Source organism: Telmatherina bonti (genome assembly GCF_933228915.1).
Source record: "Telmatherina bonti genome assembly, chromosome: 15".
NCBI classification, from domain to species: domain Eukaryota; kingdom Metazoa; phylum Chordata; class Actinopteri; order Atheriniformes; family Telmatherinidae; genus Telmatherina; species Telmatherina bonti.
In genome coordinates this window covers 13,024,200-13,052,130 of record NC_136613.1, presented here as the reverse complement: position 1 = coordinate 13,052,130, position 27,931 = coordinate 13,024,200, and the positions used below count along the sequence as shown (strand labels likewise).

General features: G+C 38.1%; 1 protein-coding gene across 4 annotated transcripts; it reads left to right on the top strand.

Moving 5' to 3' along the window:
- The first annotated feature begins 16,073 nt into the window (after positions 1 to 16,073).
- Positions 16,074 to 27,697, top strand: ppp2r3b (protein phosphatase 2, regulatory subunit B'', beta). Of its 4 annotated transcripts, none has more exons than XR_013771605.1 (13): positions 16,074 to 16,461; positions 18,811 to 18,996; positions 19,725 to 19,828; positions 20,504 to 20,606; positions 21,909 to 21,983; positions 22,114 to 22,200; positions 22,374 to 22,530; positions 23,110 to 23,158; positions 23,245 to 23,337; positions 23,424 to 23,592; positions 25,018 to 25,136; positions 25,232 to 25,338; positions 27,551 to 27,566. XR_013771605.1 is itself a non-coding variant. In XM_079254851.1 (13 exons), the coding sequence occupies exons 1-13, from the start codon at positions 16,330 to 16,332 to the stop codon at positions 27,687 to 27,689; spliced, it is 1,524 nt and encodes a 507-aa protein (XP_079110977.1). In that variant the 5' UTR covers positions 16,074 to 16,329; the 3' UTR covers positions 27,690 to 27,697. The 4 variants fall into 4 exon arrangements, 3 of the variants coding, with proteins under 3 accessions (XP_079110977.1, XP_079110976.1, XP_079110978.1); XM_079254851.1 differs by having other exon boundaries at positions 23,248 to 23,337; positions 23,424 to 23,599; positions 27,551 to 27,697; XM_079254850.1 differs by having other exon boundaries at positions 23,424 to 23,599; positions 27,551 to 27,697.
- The last annotated feature ends 234 nt before the right edge of the window (positions 27,698 to 27,931 follow it).

The window sequence follows — 27,931 nt, the reverse complement described above, 5'->3', positions numbered from 1 at the left end:
TACAATTTGTATGACTATCAATTGACAGCACATAAGTCCAAACATAATTTTTTTTTTTCTTTTAGTAATAGCCCGAGCCTGGACAACAGCCATGTGTGCACTTACACACACATGCACAAAATTCATCTGTCTCAAAGGAGATGTATCACAGCTTTGGTTTTAACATGCAGGCCAGTTCTTGGTGGTACCAGATCAATGGAGGATTTTAAATCAGACACAGACACGGAGGCAGACAGAGAAGACCATCTTTGGCGCACATTAAGAGAACCCTTTCCTTCTCCTCAAGATCACAAGTTTTTACTGTGCTATTGAGTAAGACTCAACTGTCTTGTGATGCCTATTAAAAATATTAAATTTAAAGGTGAAGAGTTTTTTTTTTTTTTTTTTTTACTCCAAACCATGAGCTGGGGTCTCTTTGAAAGAGGTGTCTGAATTACAGCAGCGCAGTGTACTATTATACTAATGCATCTCTGAAAAGATGGTTGTATCAAATTACCGGAGGTCTTTTACAAAACCAAATCTCCTCCAAATATGTGCCATTGTTCTAAGAGTAATTTCATTAAATGTTTCCAGAAGAAAATAGAGTGACATCTCATTTACTTAGGTTATATTTTCTTAGTTTTACCTATCTTAGCCAAAGATATGACAGAATGTGTCATTTCAATCTGTTTTACTGTTTAAAAGCGCAATCAATACCCTGCTGCATCAAGCAAAAAAAAAAAAAAAAAAAAAAAGGCAACCAACATTCAAGTTACCAAGCAGCTTAGTGATCCCAAATTCAAAATGCTGTTATCTATTTACTTCACTTCATCTTTATATCCTAACTCTTCTGTATATAAGGCATAAGGAGGCAATCATCTCTTCTTTTGCTAATTCCCTTCGGACCGTCTCCCGTGCATTATTCACTCGTATCCTGAAGTAACAGCCGTCCTCTACGTTCAGACAAGCCGACCACGAACGTGCCACATTAATGCGATGTAAAAATGAATGATGAAATTCAAGGAGGCCAAATGAAAGAGGAATCAATGTGTGTTTGTGTGTGCACATATGTGTATGTGTGTGAGACCAGTCATTGGCCCTGGTGTAAGGTTGTCTACGTGTGTTCAAAGGTGAGGCCTTGGGTGATGGAGAATAGGATTCCCTTACCTCCCTATAAGTACAGAGGAGGATAAAAGCCAGCTGTAATGACCTTGGTATAATGAAGGCCTCCCTGATTTCCATGATTTTTCTTGCTTTTATGCCCCGATTCTGCTATTCCATAGGAGGGGCAAAAAAGGAAAAGAGGGAGCTTTGTCTGCAGCCGAAAACATTTGCTTAGAATCGAACACAAACTCTTGTTCCCAAGTACAAGCCATTATGTGGGTGATTATAATCTTGAGGCAAATTAATAGATGAAACACTTTTTTCTTAATGGGCTGGTATGTTTTGCTTTTTTTTTTTTTTTAGGTGACCAATTTACTTGCAATTTTCTTGATCTGTGAAGTTATTTAGAAAGTGATGTAATGCTTGTTTCTTTTTATCTTGAGAGCAAAGAGGCTGCTTGTTGTTTAGGGCTGCTCAGCTAATATGCCACAACGAAATGAAAGGCTTCAAAAGAGCTTTTCCACTTGGAGCTGATGTAGTGCTGTGGCCGACCTCCAAATATGATTAGACTGTAGTAAACACAACAATAGAAAACAATAAACATCTGGTAATTGGTGTGATCCTCTGTTCCAACTAAATCTTTCTTGATTTGCTATGAATTATGAGCCTTAATGTGTTTGCACACTATGGGCCTCTGAGGATATGAAAAAGCTCCTGCACCATCCTGATGGGCCCATCTTATTAAAGCAGAGACAGAGGCTGACGCTGAAAATTCATGTACAATACCCTGACCAGAAAAACTGGCATGAACTCACCTATAACTCATGCTGAATTGGAGTCTGATTGTGTATGTGCATGTATCTGTCTATGAGAAATGCCTAAGAGAAACAGTGAAAAAGGCCGTACATCATCCCAGGCAAAGTGCGCCCTCTACAGGCAGGTTTTAGTCACTAAGATCCTATGCATCAGTGATGGTTTTAGAAAAATGTCTTGATTTTTCAAACAATAGAAATGTTTGAGTTAGGATTTCTTAAGTAAGTGAATATATCACATTGCATGAGTCTGTTCTATGGTCTGAAGATACATGCAGCTCTCTTCTGCATTCTCAAACCAGGTTTTCTTGCTTAAGCTTTCCAACCCCATACATGCCACCTCTTTCATTAATATGTGATGAGAGAGAAAATCTCCAAAGACCCCAATAGGCAGAGGCATTGTTTCTCTTTTAAAGTCATCTCAAATGGAAGGAGTGAACTTCAGAGCCTTAGTGAAGTGTCTAATGGAAGAAATCTCCTCCTCCGTAGCTCCATTTTGCACAGCATATTAGGAATCTAAATGTTGACTTAAGATGGTTTTATTCTCAGTCTGTGATATTCTTAAGGAATAAAAACAGAGTCGTGTGTTTACAGTGTAGCCATGAAAGAGTTATGAGAAGGTTCATCACTGCTCAATGCCATGTAGGGAGGCGGAAACGTGAGGTTCATACCACAGTTCATTTTAAAAGCCATAGCAAACAGAAAAGGTTTAAGACAAAGATCATACATATTTCTGCTCAAAAATATCATCGCCCTTGTTTTGACAATATCTTGGCTATTAATGGAGACCATACAGAAGTGCACAAAATGACTGATAGGGGCATCATTTTGGAATTTACAATACACTCAGGTACCCCAAGAATATTGTGAGCAGTGGATATGAGAGTAGCAGCGTATATGAGAGTTTAACAGCAAGTTTTTTTTTCTTTCTAACATTCACAACTGCGCAACAAATAAAATTATCTTTTAAGGCTCTCCGATTTAAAAAACTATATTTAAATAATGCCATGTTTGATCGTACTTATCAATATCATTCATAGAGGATAATCAGAAAATCTATATAATATCCAAACAAAATTGCATAAACCCCTTATAATATATTTTTCATTTAATTTCATAAGATCTAAAAGGCACAAAACATCCAATCCAAAATAATAAAACAGGATACTATTGTTTCTTTTCAGGTTTGAACTTTATTGCTGAAGGTAATCAGTGGTTTCTCTTTGCATTGAGTCATTTTATGCAGGGTGTCAAACAGGGAAGAAAAATCAGGTTAGAAATTTCACATTTTCCATCTGTTTTATTGCCTATTCAGGCATGTTGTAAGACAGAATTTCTGATGCTTTGAGATGCCCCTAGAGACCAAGAAGAAGCACATGAACTATGTCTTTTTGGAGGTGCTTTTTTTTTTTTTAATATAGCAAGGCCTTAAAAGGGTCAGAATAAAGAATTTTTATTTTATATATGTAACATGGAACATTAACTCCTGTTTAATCAAAAATTTAAATCAGTTTTTTGGAGCCAAGTCTGAATCAAAGTTGGGTGTTGAGTGTTTTAAAATGACAATGATTTCTTATCTGAAACAATTACAGTCATATTTTCCAGATAGTGTAGATAGAAGGAGAAGATGCCTGGGGAGGATAAAAACAAGAATGCGGCCTTGAATGTTAATTCATGACCGTGAGTTGCTGAAAACAGGTAAGGCGCTGTCTGCTTTCATTGTACCGCTTTATACACACACACAGAGTTCTGTTGCAATGTTTTTATTCACTATGTTTGTTTACACAGTAGTAAAATGTGCTGCCATTTTGTTATCATATCATCAAGGAAATAAAAGTTTGATTGAAGCATTGGCATGATTTGTTATTCTAAATACATATTGATTTTGTATAACAGACTAATCAAATTTAAAATATATCCAATTTACAATACAGCTCGCTATCGCTGTGTTTTAGTCCACAGGCAGCCAATTGACCTCTAAATATGCCAAAGTTATGACCCTCTTTTACATCTAATTTTTACATTTTCAAAGAAGTTATAAAACTGCAGTCCAGTGAGGAAACACAAAATATACTTTAGAATTTTTATGAACTTTTGACACGATCCATATAACTTTCCAGAATTAACGGTCATACATTTTTCACTATTTTGCAAGCAATAATTTAGAGTATGTGCAAAACTTTTATCAAGCTGACATTTATGAATTCAAAGTCATAAAAGAGAAAAAAATGTACATCAAATCAAATCAAACCCATTCTGCATATCTTCTGGGAAATCTGTTGAAACTGTTTAGGTAATTCTGGAAAATCTGGACCAGATGTAGAAGTCATTTGTTTGGGACGGAGGTTTGGTCTTATCTCTAACTCACACAAAAATGTAACAAAATTGTCTGCTTGACCAGAGACTGAAAGACCAGTTCAGACAGAGGTGACAACACAAACTCGAGTAAATGTCACTAACATGATTCTGAGCTTGAAGTGAAATTGGAAAAATTCCTTTTAGATGAAAACCAAAATTGAAAACAGACTAAGAGTTTAGCTATGCCAAAATCCCCAGAATCACTTAAAGCTATAAGTCTGGTGCAGAATCTGCAAATCTAACATATGCAAGGTCACTGCCATAGATAAAAGTATGGTATTTTGTTTGAATGGAATTGAAATTGTTAAATATCATTAATTGACCTGATATTGAAACCATTACCTATTCCTTAATGCTTTTGTTTACCCCTAAATATATGAAAAGTTCTGTGCATTTGTTTGTAATGCTCTGTGAATATTTCTGTAGCATCTTATTCAGTCAAAACACCAGAACTGTGAATCTGGAAATATATTTTTTTAGCAAAACAAACAAACAAAAAAAAAAAAAACAACATTTAAAAACAATTAAACAAAACAGATATATTGCCTATACTATCATGTGAATATGGTCCAATACAGTCCAAATAAATCTGAACAGCAAATAACTACCGCACATTTTCAGCGTTATTCATTCTCCTTATTGGAATTGATTGCTTATCGTCTACTTCACAGAGTGCCCATATAGCATAGCTGACAGCAGTAAAGAAGAGTTGCTCACATGAACTCCTCACTAACACTTTCCTACACTAACCAGCTGTCCCCCTGTGGATTCAGCCTCAGCCAAACCTTTGAAATGTCCTTCAAGGCGCAAAAAAAAAACAAAAAAAACAACATGCACACTGCTTTGGGTAAAATCCTATTTGTACACTATAATTACACTTTGAAAAGTTGCAAAGTTTAAAGTTTCAAGACCTTCACTTTTTCTCTTCTCATTTCAGATATTGATTGGGCTCTAAAATGCATGTAAGCCTGGATGTTTTACAGAACAAAGGGGTTTCTCATTACGTGCTATGCCTCAGACAACTTTGAATGTTTCAGATTTGATTTACTTGGGTTATCAAGGGACACAATCAGAAGAATGCAGTCGGTAATTTTTACAAGTGTGGAACAACTGTTAATCTGCTCTTAAGTACAAGACTGGAGGCACTTTGAATGTGGTTTGGAGTGATGGGTGTCCCTAATGCCTTTTATCTTTAAAAGAAAGAGAAATATCTACAAAGCCCATGACAGGTAATTTAGGTTAAGTCTGCACACAACTGGGCTTTGGTCTTTCCTAAAATTATTTTTTTGCTTCCAAGGTATCTTCTGAAGTATATCCCTAAAGGCATATCTTAGTCATAATGCCCTTGTGAAGGAAAATGGGCAGATAAATGACTCAAGGCTACAAACTAAACGAAAACAAAACTTAATGTGAAAAACATTTATAGCTCTAGTTTGTCATTGTCAAAATGGATAGATTAGTCTGGACAAAATGTGTTGTACTGGCTGCATGATAAGTGTAATTACCCAGCAACACTGTATTTATGGAAACAAACAGTAATTAAGTTGTTGGTTTTGCTTGCAGCATCTGTGTAAGAAAAAGCAATTACAAGGAAATTGTTTTTGTACCATTAAAACCAGAACCCATTCTCATAGATGCTCAAGTACAACTAAAATATGCCTATTTTTTATCTTTAATATGCATTAAATTATTATAATGGTGATTGAAGTCTGTTCATAGTCCAAACTATTCTGCTGAAATCTGTCAATTTTTTTCTTCTTTTTTGTACAGATGATGTCAGATACTGTGCCCATTACTTAGGCTAACCTGTGCTTAATTCCTTTCTTATAATGCTGGGGATACACCATGTCTGGGACCACTCCTCCACAAAATAATTAGTCAAGACCGCTAGCTCCATTCATACCAGGTGTTCAGGCTGGCTGGTTCGAAGAAGAGCAGGAAAAGAAATACAGGAAACAAATACAGATGCATCATTATTGGTCATGCAACAAGAATCTGGATCAAGTTAGTAAATGGATAGATTTAATCCGCAAGACTAGTTTCCTGGAAATTAATACTGGGGTGATTGCAGTCTGTGTACTAATCACAAGCTCAGTGTTTTTACATGCCTTAAATGTTTCCATTTGTGACTATTCTTTCTTACTGGAGAGTGATTGAATCCGCATTGTTTGGAAAAAATCTTTTAAGTCTTTCTAAATTGATGGACAGCAACTATTGTTTCTTTCAGACCATTGCTAATGTCCTTCCTCTTCGGTATTGTGTAAATAAACACCCATGCAAGCACATTTGCAAACTGGTGTTTTTTCAGAGATGCTGGTGATATTAGATAAATTAACTTAACTAGCATCACCTGGCTTCTACTTACCCTTTGAATTCTTTTTAGAAGTTTTACATGTGCCTTACAGATTATTAAGATTTGGTTATCTGAGATTATCTTTAACTAATTCAAGACCTAAGAACTAAATTATAGTTTGTTTATATAGTTTGTACTTGAAAACTCTGATATGCTACTTAAACACCCTTGAGTTAGAAAAAATAAATACTTTTTTCACATACACCTGAAATTGATATTTTTAAGCCAGTGTTTACCCTATAATATGTAAATAGAAGGCTTTGGTGTAAAGCATATGAATATTGGAATTTCCATGTTTTTGTACTTCCAAATGTAACTTCAAATGTACATTGGTACAACAGTATATACTAAAACAGGGCCTTACTTAAAATACAGTTTTTACTGGGCACACCACATTAAACTGGTTTGACTTAAGTTCAGTATTTTAACATATGCTTTAATACGAAATGTTTTAATAATAATAATGACAGTAATAATAATAATAATAATAATAATAATAATAATAATAATAATAATAATAATAATAATAATAATAATAATTAAAGCCGCAAGCAGCAATGAAGGCTTTCGCACTATGGCGTCGCTCGGCCTATTGCCACCGCCTTCCCTGGCAATATCCTTCCCATGCTTCACTTGACCTAAAGTGCAGCCAGACTGCACATCAGGCCATTTCTGCCTGAAAAAGGGTCACTTCCTGTCACTGGGGGACGGGGCTAAATTATAATCCAATTATTGACATGCACATGTGTGAAGGATATTACTGGCATCATAACTAGCAAATTTGGTGCTGGTAGGCTGTTTTTTGTGAGCGTTATATCAATTTTTCTTTTCACTGCATCACATCAACTTTGAGGCCCCACCTTTCCTAAACAATATTCCCTTTTTGAAAAAAATAACACAACTTTTAATCACACATGCCTTCTGAGTATCCTGACCAATTTGGGTGACAGTTGGATAAAATCCCTAGGAGGAGTTCTTCAAAATGCCTGACAAAGAAATTGGCAAAAATAATCACAAAAATGGCACTTTTTTTCAAAATGGCCGACTTCCTGTTTGATTGAGCCCATATGTCCAAGAGACTTTTTTGAAGGTACTGGAAGGTTATATAATCTGCAGAATTTCATCCATGTCCAACGATGTAGTGGGCAGGGTTGATTGATTGAAAAATTAGAGGGGGCGCTATGGAGCCATTTACTATCTTCTGCAGTGTATTTTAATTTAATTCACTTTAGGGAATGACTCTCATTAGTCATTGCAAGTTTTGTGAAGATCAAAGGTTTCATGGCTTTGTTACAGTTACTTCCTGGTTCACGGGATAAGGTTAAGACACTTCTTGTTGCCATGGGGTGGGACTAATTCATAGTCCAAATGTTCACTTGCAGATTTATGTATCATGGGACTTGTATCAAATGTATCCATTTTGGTGCTGATATCTTGTTTTATGTGAAAGTTTTATCATTTAGCCTTTGTTGGTGTGACATCACACTTTGAGGCCCCATCGCTCCTAAACTTAATCTATTGGAAGAAGTTCTTTATGGACGCCTTCCCGTCGACGTTTTTTGTTCGATTATTTGTTTGAGGATTTTTGTTCGCCCCCGTTATGTAGGTTGTGTATTAATTTTCATGAAGATTAATGACATGCAGTGGCGGTGTACCTAGAATAATAGGTTGTGCTGTCGTTCAGTTTCAACCTTGCCTGAACAGAAATTTTTCACATTCCATTGGGGGGGTACGTACAATTTGGTGAGTTTTTGAGCTTGTTCAGGCCTCCAAAAAAGCACTTAATTAGTCGGAATAATAATCATAAACACTACGGTTCCAATAGGCCTTCGCACCGTCTCCGATGCTCCAGCCTAATAATCATAATATATAAATAAAGAAAGAAAGAAAGAAAGAAATAATTATTATTATTATATATCGTATTATTATTATTATTATTATTATTATTATTATTATAAATTTTATTTGAACATAAAACGTATGCATGCTTGTGTCAAACAACATTGAAAAACATCTATTGTTCCAAATTACTTCCTGTCATGACTATTACTAGGTTGTATAATGTGGAAAACTGGAAATATTGATCAAAGGTAAGCTCTATCTTGGTTTTCGTTACTGTTATTTCTGGTCGTCGTTACTCGAACAGGTGTTTCGAAAATTTACCTCCTCGTGAATGGAGAGCCTTGTAGATAATCTCGCGATATCGCTGTGTGGTTACCAGGGGAACGCGAGCTCAAAAGTTGTCTGCTCCGTTTTCGCTCAGAAATGAGCGCTGTGTGTGTATGTGTGCGTTCAGAGCGTTACTTAAGTGCTACATCGTAAGTCAAACAAACCATCATCAGCCTCTCCTGCAAAGTCAAAGTAATGTAGTGCCATATCAACGTCTTTGGGTTTGCTGTTCATCCCCCTGCGAGGTCAGTATAAGAGCTTGACATGTAGCATTAGCTTGCTAAAGCTACGAAGCTAATATCGTCGTTTTTAGCCGCGTTAATGCATTTTTCCGACTGTAGTTAATGACTGCTCTTTTCTGTAAAGTGAGATCGTTTCAAGAGGTGTTACTTGCAGGAGTGTTGAGTTGCAGCAGAGTTTCGTTAGGCAATAGAGTCAACATGACCGGTTTATTGCTGGGATCTAAAGAGTTCACGTTTACTTTCACCGGTGGGCTATATGCAGCGGCTCTCAACCTTTTTGCAACACAGTAAAATATTTTTGTAGCCAAGTACCCTCTAACCACTGCAAAGTATTTTTAGTTAGGAAAACACATGAAATACAGCACTTTGTCATTTGTGTTTATGAAACTTTTGTTTGCATTGTCAAGGCGACAGTGACTGATTTGGCTCATAACAAGTGGGGTTCAATTCAAGTAGATATGTGGGATTTTAGGAGGAATAAAATGGTGTAAATCTAAATGTCAATTCAGTTTATAAATGTGAACTTGCATTTATTGAAATATATTAAATATTTATATAATACTATATTCATATTATTTTTTTAAGGATGTTTTAAAGAAAACATAAAAGATGTTTAAAAAAAAAAAATCAAATACCCCCTGGATTGCCTTTAAGTACCCCCATTTGAGAAACAGTGGGCTATAGGATTGACCATTCTCGCTGAAATTCAATAATGTTCCTGCATGTTCAATAACACGTGCACAGAGCACAACCCATAAAACCAGTTGTCATCGAATAGTTTTCTATCAAGCATTAACTGGTTTTCTATAGGAAAATAGATATTGTTAGGGATATGAATGTAACTGCTGTCCTTTATTTACACACAGGTACTCCTCCTGACAGAAAAGTATTCCTCAAAATGCCGTCGCCACAAGTCCTCCAGCCGGTTCTTGGAATGAAGGTGGATGAGCTGTTTCTCAACTGGTTGAGTGATCCTGGAACTCAGTCAGCACTCAAAGATTATCTTGACCTTATCAAAACTGGACAGTATATTAAAGAGTCCCAGGACAAAAGGTCGTTGAGCTTCAATGAGAACAATAATGTGGCATCCCAGAAGAATCTAGTAGAAAAAAAGCCTACTCCCCTTGGTACCCCCTCCAGCCCCCCATCAAACAGTACCCTGCCCTCTCGCAGCAGCAGTACCACCAGAGTGACAGGACCAAATGGCAGAGTACTACGGCAGTCCGTCAGCAAAAAAAAGGTAAGTGTTCTATTTAAATATTAAGTTTTAATGGTGATATTGAACACACCTATTTGAAAGCACATATCCAGCTGATCAGAATTGTAAAATGTGATTTCATTAGAAATAATTTGGATGTTTGAACAAGACTGAAGACTTCTTTAGATGTCGTGCCTCACAGGTTACTTGAAACAACATTGAAAACACGACTTGACCTGCTGTTCCTGTTTACTACCAGGTGCTACCTGTTCTACTCATCACATAAGAGCGTTTTGTGTTATAGTCAAAGAAGGGCCTGGTTCTCTTTGGTAGCCTGAACCTGCACTGCAATGTAAGTTGCAGGTAATGGAGAGGTACATATTTGTATTGCAATGTTTAGTTCATATAATGCTCTTTAAATCCATGACATACTTTTAAAATAGTTTTGCTGTGGACTGTACATGTGACCATATAAAAGGGAAGTGCTTAAAGATTTTTAGGACCAGTAACGATGATATAACCTCAGCACAGATTTACAGAATAATCTGACAGCTTGTTTTATTGGTTGTTATTTGCTATTTTGAGTTCCTCTACATTTAAGCAAAGTATGCACACAGACTTGTTTTTGAAAACATATTTCTTAAATAATTATTTTTAAAAAATACATAAGTTAATCCAGAAGAGACTAGACATTTCACCTAAGTTAATAAAGTTTTTAAATAACTTTTTATTAGTTTGTAATTTGATATTCAGAAGATCAGTAAATAAATAATTACATGGTATTAGCATCTAATGTCAACCACCAGCTCGTTAAAAACAATGTGCCTGTTAAATAAAAACCTTTTGTCAGATGGTCACAAACCAGTTCTGATATCTTACATTCAAAAAGCAAAACAAGATAAAAAAACTTCACAGCTGCCACTGTCTTGTAATAGTTTGTAAGTTATGATAAGGTCTAAAATCAATGTTAGCTGTTGTGTTGATGGGAAGGCTTGTGTGTCACATTTGGTATGAATGTGCACATGACACATCTTGACAGTTAAATGTGTTACTGAGTTGTTTTGTTAACTCTTCACTTGAGTTGAGTTTAACTATGAATGAGTTTAACAATGCCCACGACTCTTCATCGAACTAAGCAGATAGGATGAGGAATGAATGAGTTTATCAATGATGGCTTTTTACTTTCACACCAAAACATCATCTAGGATCTTTACTTTCCCAGGCTGGCCACAAGAGGCTGCTGATGACTCTGTAGCATCACTGACATAAAAAGGTTACCCACTCTGCCGTGTCATGGGGAGCCTCCCTGTCTGTAGGCATATGTAGTGTCAAATATTTTCCAAATGTTAAGGCTGTATCTACAAATTGGTGAGATATGAAAAGTGTCTGAGCCTAGCCTTTCCTTGGTACTGCTATTGGTCAACCTGTTGATCTTATGTGTGATGGAGTTCTCTGAGGGAAAATAATGATTTGCTTTTTACTTACTTTACTTTTAGTTGTCAGACATATAACTTTTGTAATTGGATTTACAGCAATGGTTTGTGTGTGTATACTTGAGGACATATACTGTACTATAAGATTGTGGACATACATAATTGTGATGACAGTGAGACAAGCAGACAGCTGGGGGCATGTACTTCTGAAGCCTCCAGATTCTACATGTTGTTGAGATGCTAAAGATTGACATGAGAAGTAATTCAAGTAGTTACTGAAGTGACATCTGTTTTCCGACTGGACCACCAAGGCAAAAGAATTAAATTAGATATTAAGAGTACAAATAGTGAATACTTGTTTAATCTAGTTAGGTATGCAGATATTACTAAGGTTATCCGATGAATATTTTACCTAACAGAAAGATTACATGTCAATTGAACAATTTGACCATCACCCCCTCTCTTCTATTAGTCAGAGGCAAACATGGCTAATTAAAATCAATCAAAGTTGACACATCCGGTAGTGTGAAGCATTCCAGGTCATCGTGCAAACAGATTAACCATAGGCCTTTTGTGGCCTCATGGAAGATAACAGCCTTGTTACAGCATCAAGTTTACATTTCACATTTGGTGTTTCTTTTTATTTTGTTCATTTTTAGTACTATGAAGAAAGAGTATGGGCATAAACAATTTGTGTATTCTTTAAGCTTTAAAGTTTGGTTCCCTTTCTTCCCAGTAGCCTTAAGTCTCTCCACAGTGCATTCTCACCAAAGCTAAACAATGAAGTGTTTGCTGGATGCTTTTTATGTTCTGCTGTGATGTGTCATGCCATGAGGCTACACTCTTATCACTCAATATTAAAGGGATTGTAAGGTTCTATGAATGTAATACTTTTATTTTAACAAAATGAACTCCTGCGTTCAGATGCATTCTTCAAAGGATTACTCAAAAATTCAATATATGTCACACTGATGCAGCCTGGAACAGCTGGTGTGACTTTGACATCAGACACTGATAAAGATAGCCTTGGTTCCCTTGTGTTGGTATTAGATACTCAGAACTCTGCCAGTGAGACGAGGTGTGGCAGCACATTCATCCTCTGCCTAATTTACTTTGAAACTACGCCTGTTAGATGCTGGTCATTGTCAGGATATGTGGTTGTAGATTGTTTATTTAAACTATGTACAGTAAATATTACCCCTCCGTGTGTGCTTGGCTTTCGCGTTGCTGTTGAGCTCAACACATCAAATTGTTTCTGTGTTATGAGTGCAGTAGGTCACACACAAGGACCCAAATGTTTAAAATATGCTGCTGTTAAAATATGTTTTCTTTGAGGTTTTATTTTTTTACTTTTACTTATTTTACTGTGTTCTGGACACATGCATTCAGGATAAAAGACTTTTAAAGATGTCTTTTTATAACATGCTTGATTTGGCTCAGTAACATTCAAGCTATTTGAAGCAGAGGGTCTGAGGTCACTTTATCAGTTGCCTGACCTGTCAGAGAGAACCAGGTGTCAAAACTGCTTCCCACAAGCACTTTACTCTTCTTTTTTTTTTTTTTTTAAAGTCTTAGTCATTTGTGTGTGTACTTGTGTCTCAAAGACTATACAATTGCAAACCTTCCTTTTGGGTCTTTTTTTTTTTTTGATCCAGGTATTTTTGTGAAACTACTTAAAGAAAATTTCACAAGCAATGTTGCATATATTGCTCAGTTTGTTTACTTCATTGTGTCATAGAGTTCTGTGATTATTTATTTATTTGCTTGTTTATTTTTGACACAGAAAAGACTTAATGGTTCTAATAATACATAAATATCTATTAAAAAAAAAAAATCAACATACAATTGAAGTGCAGAACTAAACCTTCTCAGACACCCAGTCTGTTGATCAATTAGATTACATCAAAGTGAAAGTCTTAAAAACAAAATATGGGACTTGTGTACCACAACAACGGTGCTACTTTCCTATAACCACTTTTATTTAATGATCCTGCGTCTTTGCTTTGGCCAGTGTTTGTGCCTTTTGCTTTATTACTTTTATACTTGCAAGTTAATCTACTTACATCATATTCTACTAGTTGCTCCTCCCAGGAAGTGACATGTCAGCAGGCCTATGTTTGGCACAGATTCACATAATATGCCAAATCCTTGTCTTAAATATTGAATTATGAGGTTTGAGCTGGAGATTTTCTGGTTTCAGAAGGCATATTCTTAATACCAATGATGTGAACCAGTTGTGGCTTTACCTAAAGGATGTGTGAAAGTCTGCGTTACCTCAGTTACTTTATTTGTGTAGCTGGTTCAGTCATGTTAGGATTGGTGAAACTGAAGCCAGTGGACCAATGTGTTTGTAGGTCACCCATTTATGCTGTTTTTCACATTATGGAGAAGTACTTTAGAAGATTTAGTTTTTGCTCTTTAGTGATGCAGCAGTGAACATGCATAATATGCTGTATCAAAGTATGAATTTAAAAGGTGGCTAGTACTTCCCTAGCTGTCTTTGGAAGGGGGGGAGGTGTCAGAAGTTTTACTCTTTTTTTTTTTTTTTTTTTTTTTTTTCCCCCAAAAAAAGTTTACATAAATTTAAACAAAACTTGGGTCATGCTGAGTCCCATGTAAGCTGAAGCTTGAGGAAAAATCCCACCTCAACAACTTGTCACCTGACAATGGTTCACAAACTCCAGACGTTGTGTTTCATAACCTCATCTGTTGCGCAAGGAAGTGAACATGACCAGACACGTTTGTGTATACAAACCAGATTTACTGTAGTAGTTGACAGATTAGGCACATTGTGGGGTCAGATTACATGTTTTGCTGTTATTGTGATCTGTTAGTCTGTGGATGTCACGCTTGAGCAACATGTCTAACTGATAGCAACCTCCTTGGACAACATCCCTTCAGTGGCATTTAGATGTTTCGATTTGTGATAATACTTGCTGGTGCATGCTCACTGTGTTAATTTAAAGCCACATACTTGATAGAGTCACACAGGAAACTTGCACTCAGCACCTCTGTTATGTTACTAATATCAACCCACCTCTCTGTATTATCTTCATGAATTAACGGCATGTTATGGAACAGATTTTGTTTGCTGAAAATGGACTGAAGAGTGCGTGAGAAATGCTAGATTCATGCAGGCTACTTGTTTCGTTTTCCACTGTCTAATTCACTGAAATTGATGAGCTCAAACAAAAGCAGCAAGTGTGAAAAGCCCTCCTGCAAACAGCTTATCAAGCGTGTACAGTGTCCTGTGTGATGACAACAGGAACTGGGTTTGAACGGAAACCAGTGGAAAACTGTGGACTCTATGAACCTGTCATCTAAAAATACAGTGGGTGTGCTTTTTGTTTTTGTTTATAACAACCACACTAAAACATAAAGGTGGATTTAAAACGTGTTCCAATGTAAATGTTACAGTGGAATTTCTGATTAATAATCATTGAATCGGTTTTCATTCAGTCGGTTTCCCTGGTTACAGTCGTGTTGTTAAAAAAGCGCCAGACCTGTCTGATCAAAGCATTTATGGAGAATTGATGTAATTGCCTTCATTCCCGGCAACAACCGGAAGTAGATGTTTGCTTGAAGAATAAAGATACACTCTTGTTTCCCCGGATCTAGTTTCTTAGATTGCCCAAACGGTGTTTGGTGATGCTTTTAATAGGCACAGACTGGTTCAGTAATCATTCTTTGAATTTGACGTGTCTCGTTCCCCCTCCTCTGTTGCCCATCAACTATAATAAGACATGGAATGGCTGGCAGCTCAAGCTTGCACAAAGAAGGCAAAACAAAGACCACCACAGGATGTAAAATAGTTTGGAGTATGTATTTTAACAGTGTGAGATTCATCCAGTGGCCTGACACACACCTTTACCTTGTTAAAGTTTGTAAATTCCATTCATCTAATTTATTGTGTTTGTATCATGTTAGTATTTGTGATTTTGAGCAGACTCAGGCAAATTTACATAATTTGCAACTTTATATAAATCATCACTTTAAGTTTTTTTGTCTTTTTGTTTGATTTGTTGTCTTCTTTTTGTCCATAGATTATTCATCGGGGTTTATGTTTCTTGTCCAATGTTCAAGATTCATACAACAAGTAAATATTCTCCTGAGTATTGTGTTGCATGAAAGGTTTTTCTAAATAAATGCCTGTGAATATGAATATTGTATCACTGCTGTAAGGAGATGCATCCTTCAATTGAACTCTGACTGCTGTAAGCAGCAACAACAGGTCCGTGTCTTTACATAACCTTCCATGAGCAAAGAGGAATGCAAACTGGAAAGGGCAGATCCACCTCTCACACCCCTCCCATCCCACACAGACAGCAAACAAGTCCTACACACATGCACTCAGTCACTCCTTATCTCCCCAGCAGCTTTGAAGCAAGGGCTGCCTGACCCTTCAGCCATGTGTGTATGTGCATGTTAGGTAGAGACAGGGACAGAACAGCAGGCAAAGCTAAGATTGTGCGACTAGATCTGGAATGGGAGGGAGAGTCACAGTAGCAGCTGCTCCCTTGCATTAAGACACTCTCTCTGACAGAGGACAATCACAGGGACATACTCACAGAGGACTTTTACTTACAGTCCCAACCGCAAGCGATTTGTACTTTGAAGAGGATATCGCTGGAATCGAAGTGTTATTTTTGTGTATGAGTGCCCCGTCCTGTTTGGAGTAAGGATGAGGATGAGGGAGCTGTCTTTGCGCCAGGATCCTGACCTGAGGAAGGAACTGGCACTGCTGGCACGTGGTTGTGACTTTGTTCTTCCTTCTCGGTTCAAGAAGAGGCTCAGAGCCTTCCAACAAGGACAGGCAGGTGTTTGAATGAGTGTGTCTTTTACTACACAGGGTTCACTGGCCCATCAGCCAGGGGGAGATTGTACTGAAGTTGAATTGGTAGGCTACACATCTTAGTACAAAGATTAAAGATTACATAGTTGTACAATTACTGTTAAATGGGACAAATTAGCAGCTATCTCACTTTCTGTAGGCAAATCTAAAACTTTAATTGAGGATCATCCACTTAAAAGCTTTTGTATTTGAAATATGAGTCTTGTGCATTCAGTTTCACTTGTATTCATAACATACTTCTGTGATGCTTCGCTGCCGTGGTATTCTTCTAGTAAGTAGGTGTAAGCTCTTTTTACTGCACGATGTTTGCACTTGTTAGCTACGTTGCATTCAGCTGCTGTGCTGTCTTTTTCAGACCTCATCATTGTGAATGTGCAAATGTCATGTGGCTTAGCAGTTGTGCTCAAGAGCTCTGCAAGCATGAAGTGAGAGGGGGGACAGTCCAGGGCAACAGGAGATGTTTATGTCCTTTTATAGCCATGACTGATACCAACACACAGCCCTGGAGAGCAGAGGATCAGCAGTATTTATCATTATTCAGGATAAAAAGAGGAGGTTATAACTGGCAGATTTCAGCTCATCATCTGCAGTCGGAGTTAGACAGATCAACGTTGACCCCATGTTTATCTTGTTCTTTAATTTTACGTGGTTTTTTTGTTGTTATTGGAAGTTTTCTTGATGCAATGTGATAATTTTTTTTTTTTCAAGTTGACAATAAGATGAGTGTTAATGAAATAAACCCTGAGATCATATTTTGGCATCTTGGCAGGAGACCCTGTAGCTCTGTTTAAGTCATCATTTAAGGCCAAAAAGAATGATTCAGTGGGTTAATTATTCATCTGTGTAAATGGTCTCTGCATATGAGAGCAAAGTATGTTCCACTCAAGCTGTTTTTAGCAACTAGCTGAATAGTGTGAGAACATATTTGGCTCTTATTGTAAAGCCAAAAATATCTGTCACGTCTGTGTTCTCTGCTTTAATAAATGCAGAAAAACACAGATTTTATAATTAGATATCTTGTCTTTGTCCCAAAGTTTTATGACCACAACATAGTTGACAAAATCACTAATCAAGTGGTCAAGACATGATCTCTGTGCTGTCAGTTTAGTTATACTTACTGTGCAATAGTCTTCCACTGAGATTGTCAAAAAGTTTTCAGTGTTGTTCTCACATAATGTTGACCGACTACCCAAGATTAATGTATATTAGGAAAAGACTATGTTCTAATTAAAAGTCCAGGTCAATCTATAACAGTATGGGGTAAGTAATCAGGTAGGTTGTTAAATCCCTGCCAAGATAACTCTGCATTCCTGTTCATAGCAAATCCTGGATATCACAGTTTGGAGCTTTATAGGTCAAAACCTCACCTCTAGAACATTGATAGATTTTTTATCATTAATTTTTGTTGTTGTTGTTGTTGTTTTAGAGGGGGGGGTGGGGGGGGGGGGTGTTAATTTAACCAAAGGCTTAGAATATCTGTAATTTCAAGGATAACTTGTAGATTTAAGTGACTGTATCATCCATTTAGAAATAAGTGCATTATGCGTTCAAACCTGTCCTTGGTCCACTTTGCATAAAAACACTTCTAGTTTAAGAAGTTTAAAGTGTATGAGTCTGTCTTATCGTAAAAGTTAACTAATAAAATTTCCTAGATCAAATTGATTTACATCAGTAACTAGAATTGTGCGGTTTATGACACCTTTTGCTGTTTAAAACTGCCACCCTGTTAATGTCAGATGACGCTGTTTACTACATGTAAACAGCATCATCTGTGATATACATGCAATGGCCTATAGTTAACTGCTGCTACAGTCCGCCACAAGTTTATTCATTATCCAGAAGGGTGTATTACAACTGGTTAGAGCAATACATCCTTCCCAATCTTTCATTATTATGATCTATTTTGCATCAAAGTAATATCCCTTGTAATAATAAACTGATCATCAGAAAAAAAAACAAAAAACGATCAATCGTGGTTTGAAATTTAAACTCTTCTACTTAGATTGATTAAAGGTGACACATTCATTTAAAACCTGTTACAGAATTACTATCAGATGGGAATGTAAGTCACAGGAGTATCAATTACAGATAAATGGGTAATGGTTACAAATGCTGAGTAGTTACAACTCTTCCCTGATGAGCCTTTGGGCTGCTCAGAGATATGGTTTCAAGAGTCCCAGCAGCAATGCAGAGTTTGTGAAAAGACAAACCTCAGAGCATGCTGGAACACTTTGAGCTGAGGAGTGTTAGCATTTGCTAGCCTCAGCTGCTAACTGTGTGTGTGTGTGCGTGTGTGTATTTGTGTCTCAGGCCCAGGTGAGGACGGAGGAGCCAGTCACCACCGCACTGAGTGAAAGCATTCCCAAGTTTTACTTCCCACAGGGCCGGCCCCAAGCCAACCTCAACATCGATGGCCTCATTTCCAAAATTGAGAAAATATTTTCCCAATTCCCAAATGAAAGGGCCACCATTGAGAACATGGGGCCAGTTGCCAAGGTGAGAATTTGACTTGTAGCATGGCAGCCAAGCCGCCACCCAGTAAATTATTTTTATTAGTGCCATTCAGCTCCTGACTTTACGAATGTTTGCTGGGTTTTTTTTTTGGTTTTTTTTAAACCACAAGGAAAATATCACTTCCCCGTAGGTGAGGAATGTGAAAGTTGCCCGAGGGGCAGATGTGAACGACGACAGCTAGATTAACTTCAGAAAGTTTGCAAATGATATTAAACTGCTTTACCACCTGACAGAAGTTGCAATAAATAGCAGGGGTGGGAAAATCGAATTTCTTCACAATTTTAAAATAGATTTTTTTGTTAAAAAGTCCTTTCTTTTTTTTTCAAATAAATAAAATTAATCCACTATAAAATTTTTGTCATTTTGATTGTTTTTATTGATCTTTTTACTTGTCTTCTAGGACATTATAGCAGCAGAATGATGATCTGACGACTGTGTTGTTTTTTCCTCAATGAAATGACGAGCAAAAAAAAAGTTTTGTATATTTTTTTTTTTTTTTTTTTTGTTCCTAATCTACAAAAATCAGCAATATCGGAGAACTATGAGAATCGCAATTTAAATCAAATCGGCACTGGAAAAAAATCGGAATCGAATCGGGACAAAAGCCATATCGTCACAGCCTTAATAAATAGTACTTAAGAAGTATATGGTGTTGCTTAAAATAACATTTACTTTTGTATTTTCTGTGTTCCATTTTTCACTCTCCTCAGGCCTGTGAGTGTCCCCTCTACTGGAAAGTACCATTGTTCTGCTTAGCTGGAGGCGATAGGACGGGTTTCGTGTCCGTCCATAAGTTTGTGGCCATGTGGAGAAAGTAAGACAATGACTGCTCTTATTCTCACTAGACCCATGCTACATTCACTCACAGTCAAACGGCTCATACAGTCCCCTCTGAACAATGATGGCCACTCGCTGGGGAACATAGTCACTGAATGGAACTCTCTTTTACTATAACATTTTCCTTTTTTTTTCTCTCTTCCCTTTTTTCAAATAAGAAATTATTTCCCTCACAAACAACCACAAGGGAAAGTCACTGTGCATATAAAGTGTAGTATATAAATGAAAACATCCATTCAGAGTTTTTCTGTATGAAACTCAAAGAAATACCAGTGGGCTTTTATAATGGAATCTGTGTGCTGAATGGTGTTGCGTGCAATAGGCATGCTCTTGTATTAATGAGTGAGCCTCCAGAGAACTGGAGAGACCTGGCCTTTGACAAGAGCCCATGACTGAGCCATTCTTAGATGAGAGGCCACAACAGACACTTAAATTATTTTTGCATCACTACCACAGCACTCTATGCCTATAATCATCCAGCACCAATTCAGAATCTTAATTTTCTGAATATATTATATCTACACTTGCATTTTCTTGTGGAACAATTTAAAACTTGAAAGAATTTAAAAAAAAAAAAAGATGGGGAGGTTAAAAGACAAGGGGCAAAGCGGCAGCAACCTTGCAACCATCTGTTCTCTCTTTTCTCCTCCAGAACTCTGCAGACCTGTCACGATGATGCTTCTAAATTTGTGCACCTCTTGGCCAAGCCTGGCTGTAATTACCTGGAACAAGACGACTTTATTCCATTCCTGCAGGTACCGGCTGCAGGACACCCAGGGAGAGGGCTGGAGTTGTGCTGTGTGGGATGACAAAATTGCACAGGCTTGGGTGGTGCGAATTGGGCTTAATTTTTGGACTTTGGTTTTTACTTTTTCATGTGGCATAGGACTAGTTTCAGGGAAACTAAGTCAGTGTTATAGCGGAGGGTGATTCCCCAGCAGCCCTGCTCAAGCTGAGTAATCTGATGGCTAAGGGGAAATGGAAAGTAATGTGTGAAAACATCAGCGTACAAAAAAAGTCCCAGAAACAGGCACATTGTGGTGTTTTTAATTTTGTCAAGAGAATTTTGTGTGTCCAGAAATGTGTACAGCGTGGATCTGCTGTGGTGGCAGTTTGTATTCTCATTCCAGCTGACAAGCTGTTTCTGTGCCACACTGGGCCTGCAGCTCACCTGATTCATTTTCATGCTGGCAGCCGCTTCCAGCCTGAGCTGAAAACCCGTTAGCATACCAGCAGAGATGCCTTGTGGCACACGCTGTTTAATTTGTGTGGCTCCACTCGGCGAATCGCCTTTGACTGTTTTGATGAATGAAAGGCGGATTGCAATGGAGTAGATTTGACTGTCCCTGCCTGTTTCCTGTGCCCTGTGATTTATGTGTTTCTCTATGATTTAATTTCTCACAGTAAGAGTCAAAGAGGCACAACAGCTGCCCTGAAAATAAGGCCTTTTAATTTCATTGCCGCCTTCGCATTTATGTCAACAATTCCTCCGCTCTGTGGAAAGCAAGGCAGCAGAATAAAGGAAGGCCATTGGAGACTTTAATAGCGAGAACATAGCTGCAGTTCATTTAAAATGCAGCACGCTTCCTCTGACTTTATAGCATTAGGAAGGAGTCAATTGAACAGATATCACTAATAGACTTTGTGCGTTTGTGTGTCTCCGTATTTTCTATTAAAGCAAAACCGTTAATCCAGTGTATTGTGACATAAGAGACCATTTTAATAGATTACCTCTCCCACTAAAGCCTGGAGTGTTTTTTGCCTCAACATTTAGTGCATATGGTGTGACAAAATGATTTTTAGTAGACGGACACTAGCAACTTCTGATCTTTCAATTAGTGTGGATTTATACTCCCACACTGACGGCTATGGGTGCCATCTCCCTGAAAATAAAGACAGATGTGGACTGCCATTTAGCTCGTGTCTGAAAGTAGCGGAAGAATTGAACCAAATGTATCTATCTGTTAAAGTCATAGTCATAAAACTTCATAGAGCTGGCTGGATTGTTTCTTTTGATGTGGAGTAAAAGACAAAGTGATCTGACTTTATGCTTTCAGGATGTGGTGAACTCACATGCAGGCCTGGCCTTTCTAAAAGAGGCCCCGGACTTTCACTCACGATACATCACCACGGTATTATCATAACACACACACACACAAGCACTTTAGAAGCAGTAAAGCCTTTTAATACTGCTCATTAAGATTTGTCTTTTATTGTTATACTCTTCAAGATGTCTTGTTTTGTTTTGTTTTTTTTCTTTAGGTGATTCAGAGGATATTTTACAACGTGAACAGGTCGTGGACTGGGAAAATAACATGTTATGAGCTCAGGAAAAGTAACTTTCTTCAGGTAAGTCTTCCTATCTCTCTAAATACATGTAAGTTATGTAAAAAAAAATATGCTTACACGTCTGCTTTGCTCATCTAAAACTTCTACCATTTGATGCCGTTGGCCTGATTGGTATTTATCTGTTATTGATATTTTTCATGAGAAACTTCTTAAACTTTCTTCTTGCTGGGCAGAATGTGGCGTTGCTGGAGCAAGAGGAAGATGTGAACCAACTGACAGATTATTTCTCCTATGAACATTTCTACGTAATCTACTGCAAGTTCTGGGAGCTGGACACCGACCATGACCTCTACATCGACCAGAAGGATCTGGCCCAGCATAATGACCAAGGTGCACAAACAACACAACCTGCTGGCATCAAACTTAATTTATCTGCTTATTTTATTTATTCGAGCATCATGTCCAGTTAACACCCAGTGGAAAATTACATGCAAAAGATGTGAAACAAATGAACTTTATTCTCATCTGGCTACCAGGCACTGGACAGCACGGTTGACTGAAGCCATGTGTGACAAGAAAATTTGTAAATATTATCTGGACCAGGAAAAAGATTAGTTTCTGACACCGCCGTCCATTCACTCAAGAGCACATGTTTTTGGTTGATAGTTTGTGAGAGAAGGAGGTGAAATAAGACACAAGATCAATAAGAAAGCAGCCTATGCACTCAGCTCCAATGACGCCATGTCTGGTGTAGTTTCTACCACTTCATGTGCAAAATGATGACCGGAAGATTTATGGCATTGTAAAGATCTTTTTTTTTTCTTTTTTCTTTTTTTTTTATAAAACAAAGAAAAAAATAAAGAGCTGGTCAGGATTTACCGTCTCAAAATGGATTGCATGTGTAGTGAAGAAGGTGTACAGTGATGGAGAGCAGGATCGTTAATGAACGCTTTGCTTTGTGTTTTCCAGCCATCTCGCAGAAAATGATCGAGAGAATATTCTCAGGAACAGTAACACGGTATGTTCAAATTTTCATTTTGTATCAAAAGAGGAGAGTGTAAACTCAACAAGCAGCTTTAAAACCTGTTTTGTGTTTTATTCCAGCAGGGACAGGCGAGTGTATAAGGAGGGAAGGCTGAGTTATGCTGACTTTGTCTGGTTTCTTATTTCTGAGGAGGACAAGAAGACTGACACCAGGTATCTGAACATGAACCCACACTGATACCATTTTTCTTCTTCGATCCAGTTTTAAAGCGCTTCCTAAACTCTTTCTCTGTGTCTAGTATAGAGTACTGGTTCCGCTGTATGGACCTGAATGGGGACGGGGTGCTTAGCATGTATGAGCTGGAGTACTTCTACGACGAGCAATGTCAGAAACTGGAGGCCATGGCCATCGAGCCCCTTCCCTTCGAGGACTGCCTCTGCCAAATGCTCGACCTCGTCAAACCTGAGGTGGAAGGTCAGACATGTTTCACATTTATACACACAGCACAGAGCCTGGCAGTTTCCACTTTGTCAACAGTCTCGGTGGAAGACACACAGGCCCAGTTTTTTTCAGGCCAGATCATTGATCATTGGCTGAGAGAACAGATATAGACGAGAGAACTGACTGTGCTGCCTGCGGCCAGCTGCTGGTGTCATCCACACTGTCAACAGATTCTCTCCAACATTTAACTCTTCCACTGTGTTATTTAGGAGATACCAGTCCACAGTGGGGGGGATGCAAGTTTAGTATTGATGGCCACAGCTAGAATGTGACCCTAAGGCAGCGGGATCGTGTGGTGTACGAGTGGAGCTATGTAATGTAACATGTAATCTGAGATGTTGCAACTTCGCTACGTGGTTATTTTCCCGAGCAAATCAGACAGCACAATAGTTCTAACAGGTTAAAAAGACCGTTTTTCACTTAGTAACGTTGTGGCTGGTGCAAGAATTACGTATTTTACCTTTTATTACATTTGAAGATTCTTTGTATATTGAGAGAATAATCTGTCACAGTCTGGACATTTTAGTAAACAGATTATTTTTCATCCAATTTAAGTTTGTTTTTGCTCTGTACTATATTAAAAGCCTGCTGTTATGATTCAACATAAAGTTAGCAGTTGACATTTAGGTGTTGTAGTATACCAGTGTCTCTGTAACTTGTCGTGTGGCTTGATGTTAAAAGGTGAACAGTATGATGACGCGGACGCTTTAAATACAAGATGCCGTTGAACCAGAACATTTAGTGGTCCATTCATGGTTCAGACACTTCTTTTAGTCCAGTTTTAAAAAGTTAATCACCTTGTTAGTTCACCTTTAAGGCTTATAGTGTATTTCAGGTGTATTCTAACATCATAAAAGGAAAAAAGCTAAACATTCATAAAAAAAAAAAAAAAAGAAAAGTACACTTGGCTAAATCACACAGCATGTCCACATTACAGTCCCTAACAATCTGACATCGTTTTAAGGACTCCATCAGTCAGTTTTGTGCGAAGTGGTGGAAAGCTAAGAAAATATTATTTTTACGCAACTATGAAAATGTTTCTCTGAAAATTGTGATTAAAATGATTAAGTGTTTATTTACACTGCCTGATGACAATGTCAAGAGAAATCTCCTGTCTGTTAATGGACCGAGGAGTAAATTATTCTTTTTCCTGCTGAGTTAAGTTCTGGTCTTAACTTTTGAGCCTGTTTGAGTTTTTCAAATTGTTGCACCTTGGTTTAACTGGGTCTCTCACATCCCTGGTTTAACTGGGTCTCTCACATCCCTGGTTTAACTGGGTCTCTTGCAGTTATCACACAATAATAGTCATGTTTATAAAATAAAAAGCTTGCTGCTAATCTAAAATCATCTTTAGTGAATCTTGTTTTTGTTTGTTTTTTAATCCCATGCAGGGAAAATCACCCTGCGGGACCTCAAGAGGTGCAAGTTGTCCCACATTTTCTTCGACACTTTCTTTAACATTGAGAAATACTTGGACCACGAGCAGAGAGACCCTTTCTCACTTATAAGGGTAAGACTGAATTCTGATTGGATGATTTTATCTATGAATCAGTCCCACATTTGTTTTGCCGTCAGAAGTTAAGTGTCACTTGTCATGTTTTTAAGGAGGCTGAGACAGATGGCCAGGAGGTCTCAGACTGGGAGAAATATGCTGCAGAGGAGTATGATATACTGGTGGCTGAGGAGGCTGCAAATGATCAGTGTAACAATGTGTAAGTATGATGTTCCTCATTAATCTGTCAGACATGGATGCAGCTACAGTCCCGGTCCCAAACGGATTCATTTCTTCTTCTTTTACATTTTTTCAAATATTTGTTCCTTATTTTACTTTCAAAGGAGTTTCCCATAATTTTTTTCCCTATTTTTATACCACATAGTTTGTACATTACATTTTTATCATCTTCACAACTATTATCTCTTGACTTAATGCACCTATTAATCTTTTGATTGTCAAGATTCTCCTCTGACTGACTTAAAGCACGCATGGTTCAGTTGTTTTTGCAGTTATGCTTACTGTTGCACCCATGTCTGTAATGTCCAACCTTTATTCCTTGTATTCCTCTGCATGAATAAGGGCCCTAATTATTGTTATGTAGCATGATTGTAAATATTTCCCATGTATTTGTGTATTTTAGAGCCAACATTATATGATTATTATATGTGAAGGTATTTAGAAATGTATTTAAAAGGTTTAGTCGACTGTGGTGGTTCATTAGAAAGTGTGAAGTAGTACAGCTGCAGTCAAGTTGATGTTGATGATCTGACAAAGTGGGCAGTCTACGTAACAGCGTGACAGAGCTCCGTGTTCCATTGGTGTGAGGATAATGTGCAGCAGCAGAGCCCTCTGAGAGTCAGTGATGAATGAGGCTGTTGACAGGCGCGTTGTGTGGCGGTTTTAGGAACACCACCGACTTCTAAAGACAGGCTGCTACGCAAAGCAGGTAAGATACGCAGCGTCCCAGCAGGAACAAGCGTTCTTCTATTTCTTCCTGTTCTCCTCCACTTTGTGCAAGTCTAGTCCTAAACCCACTCCTAGCCCCTACCCGCCCCAATCTGAGGCCATTGTTGACAGAAAGTGCTTGTTAGTCAGCCAGCATAATGTCATGTCTATGTGGTTGTGTCTTGGAGCTGGGAGTCTGTTTTTGAACCAGACAGCTTCAGTTTTTATCCTTCCCTTTTCATTAAAAAAAAAAAAAGAGATTAAAAATATATGAATTACATTTCTTTTCCTGCCGAGTATCTGTTCATGCCTTTGTGTGGTGCTCCTGTCTCATTTCCCGTCAAACTGGCTCGTTAAAAATCTTTTTAAAGAAGCAGTTCATCGTGTTGGGAATTGCAGTCATTTGCTCTCTTGCCAGGAATTAGAGGACAGGATTGAAATTGCTCATTTCTGCTGGTAGCATCACTTTAAAGCTGAGAATATATAATAACACCACACTGCTTCTTTATTGATTAACAACACAAAAATGGTGATTTCTTCACCTTGTCTTTTCAGGGCTGTTGAGTTGCCAAAAATACAGTTTTCCTGTTAATCAGTTTGTAATTGTTGCTGGTTGGATTTTGTTACTCCTGGCAGAGATTTTGCCTTCCAGAAACACTTTGGGAAGGCAGGCAAGTGATGTGTCCTCTGCTGCATATCATCTCCCTATTCTCTCTGGCCCCCTCCCTGGCGAGCTACTTAAAAACTAGTCCTACAAAAAGATTAAAAGCAAAAAAACAGCTTTGGCAAGAAGGCAAATGTGTGTTTTCCAGCTGTGTGTTGCATGGTTATCCTGGTGCACATTCACCACTGTATTACTCCCAACTTGGTTTAAATGTGTTTAGCAGACCATTAAAAATGCATTTGTCGCTGTGGGTTTAAAGAATATCAACATGTCCTGATGTACACCATGAATTCTTCTTGTAATCATTCTTCTTGTTCATACTGGCTGTTGCAAAATCCCTCCATCATTCCTCCAGAGGAAGAACTGGAGAACAGAAGCCACAACTCTCATCTGGAACAAATATGTTATACAAAGTTCCTGTCTTTTAAGCAAAATGGCATTTTTGTTGTTGCCTTTTCTGATAGTTAAACACCTAAAATAGGGGTGTCCAAAGTCTGTTCTCGAGGGCAGCTGTCCTGCAGGTTTTCAATAGTAATCCTTCTCCAACACACCTGGCTGAAAACAAAACTGGACCAAACAGCCTACAAACTTCACCACAATGACTCGTTAATCTGAGTCAGGTGTGTTTGAGCAGGAAACTTGCAGGATTGTGGCCCTCAAGGACTGGAACTGGACCTAGAAGTATATTTTGGGTGTAAATATTACGGTATTTTATCCTTAGAATTGCCTCAGTGGCCAAAATCACCGCATACACTCGTTTGAGATTTACTGTATCCATTTAACTTGTACTGATGACTCTGCTCTCCATGTGTCTGTTCAGGTATGATAATCCTCCGAGCCCTTTAGGCCAGCACATTTCCAGTGACCTGAGTCTGACAAAGAGACACTTCTTTGAGATCCCCACTCCACACTGCAACCTGGACCTGGACGAGTACGAATATGAAGACGACTTTGAATGATGCCTGCCGTGACGCTTTCTCATGGGCCTGCTGAGCTCCTTCCCCTCTCAGACGCTGAAGTCAACATGCGCAGCTGTGTTTGTGGCTGAATCACACACATCGTGCAGAAGATCAAGAGATCCGGGTCGGCTGCCGTCCCGCGCAGCAGGATACACTTCCCCAAACAGAGTAATGGAAAAAGCAGAAAAGCGCAGCAGGAGCACAGTGATTTTCTGTGACCAGCCAGAGACAAAAGCATGAAG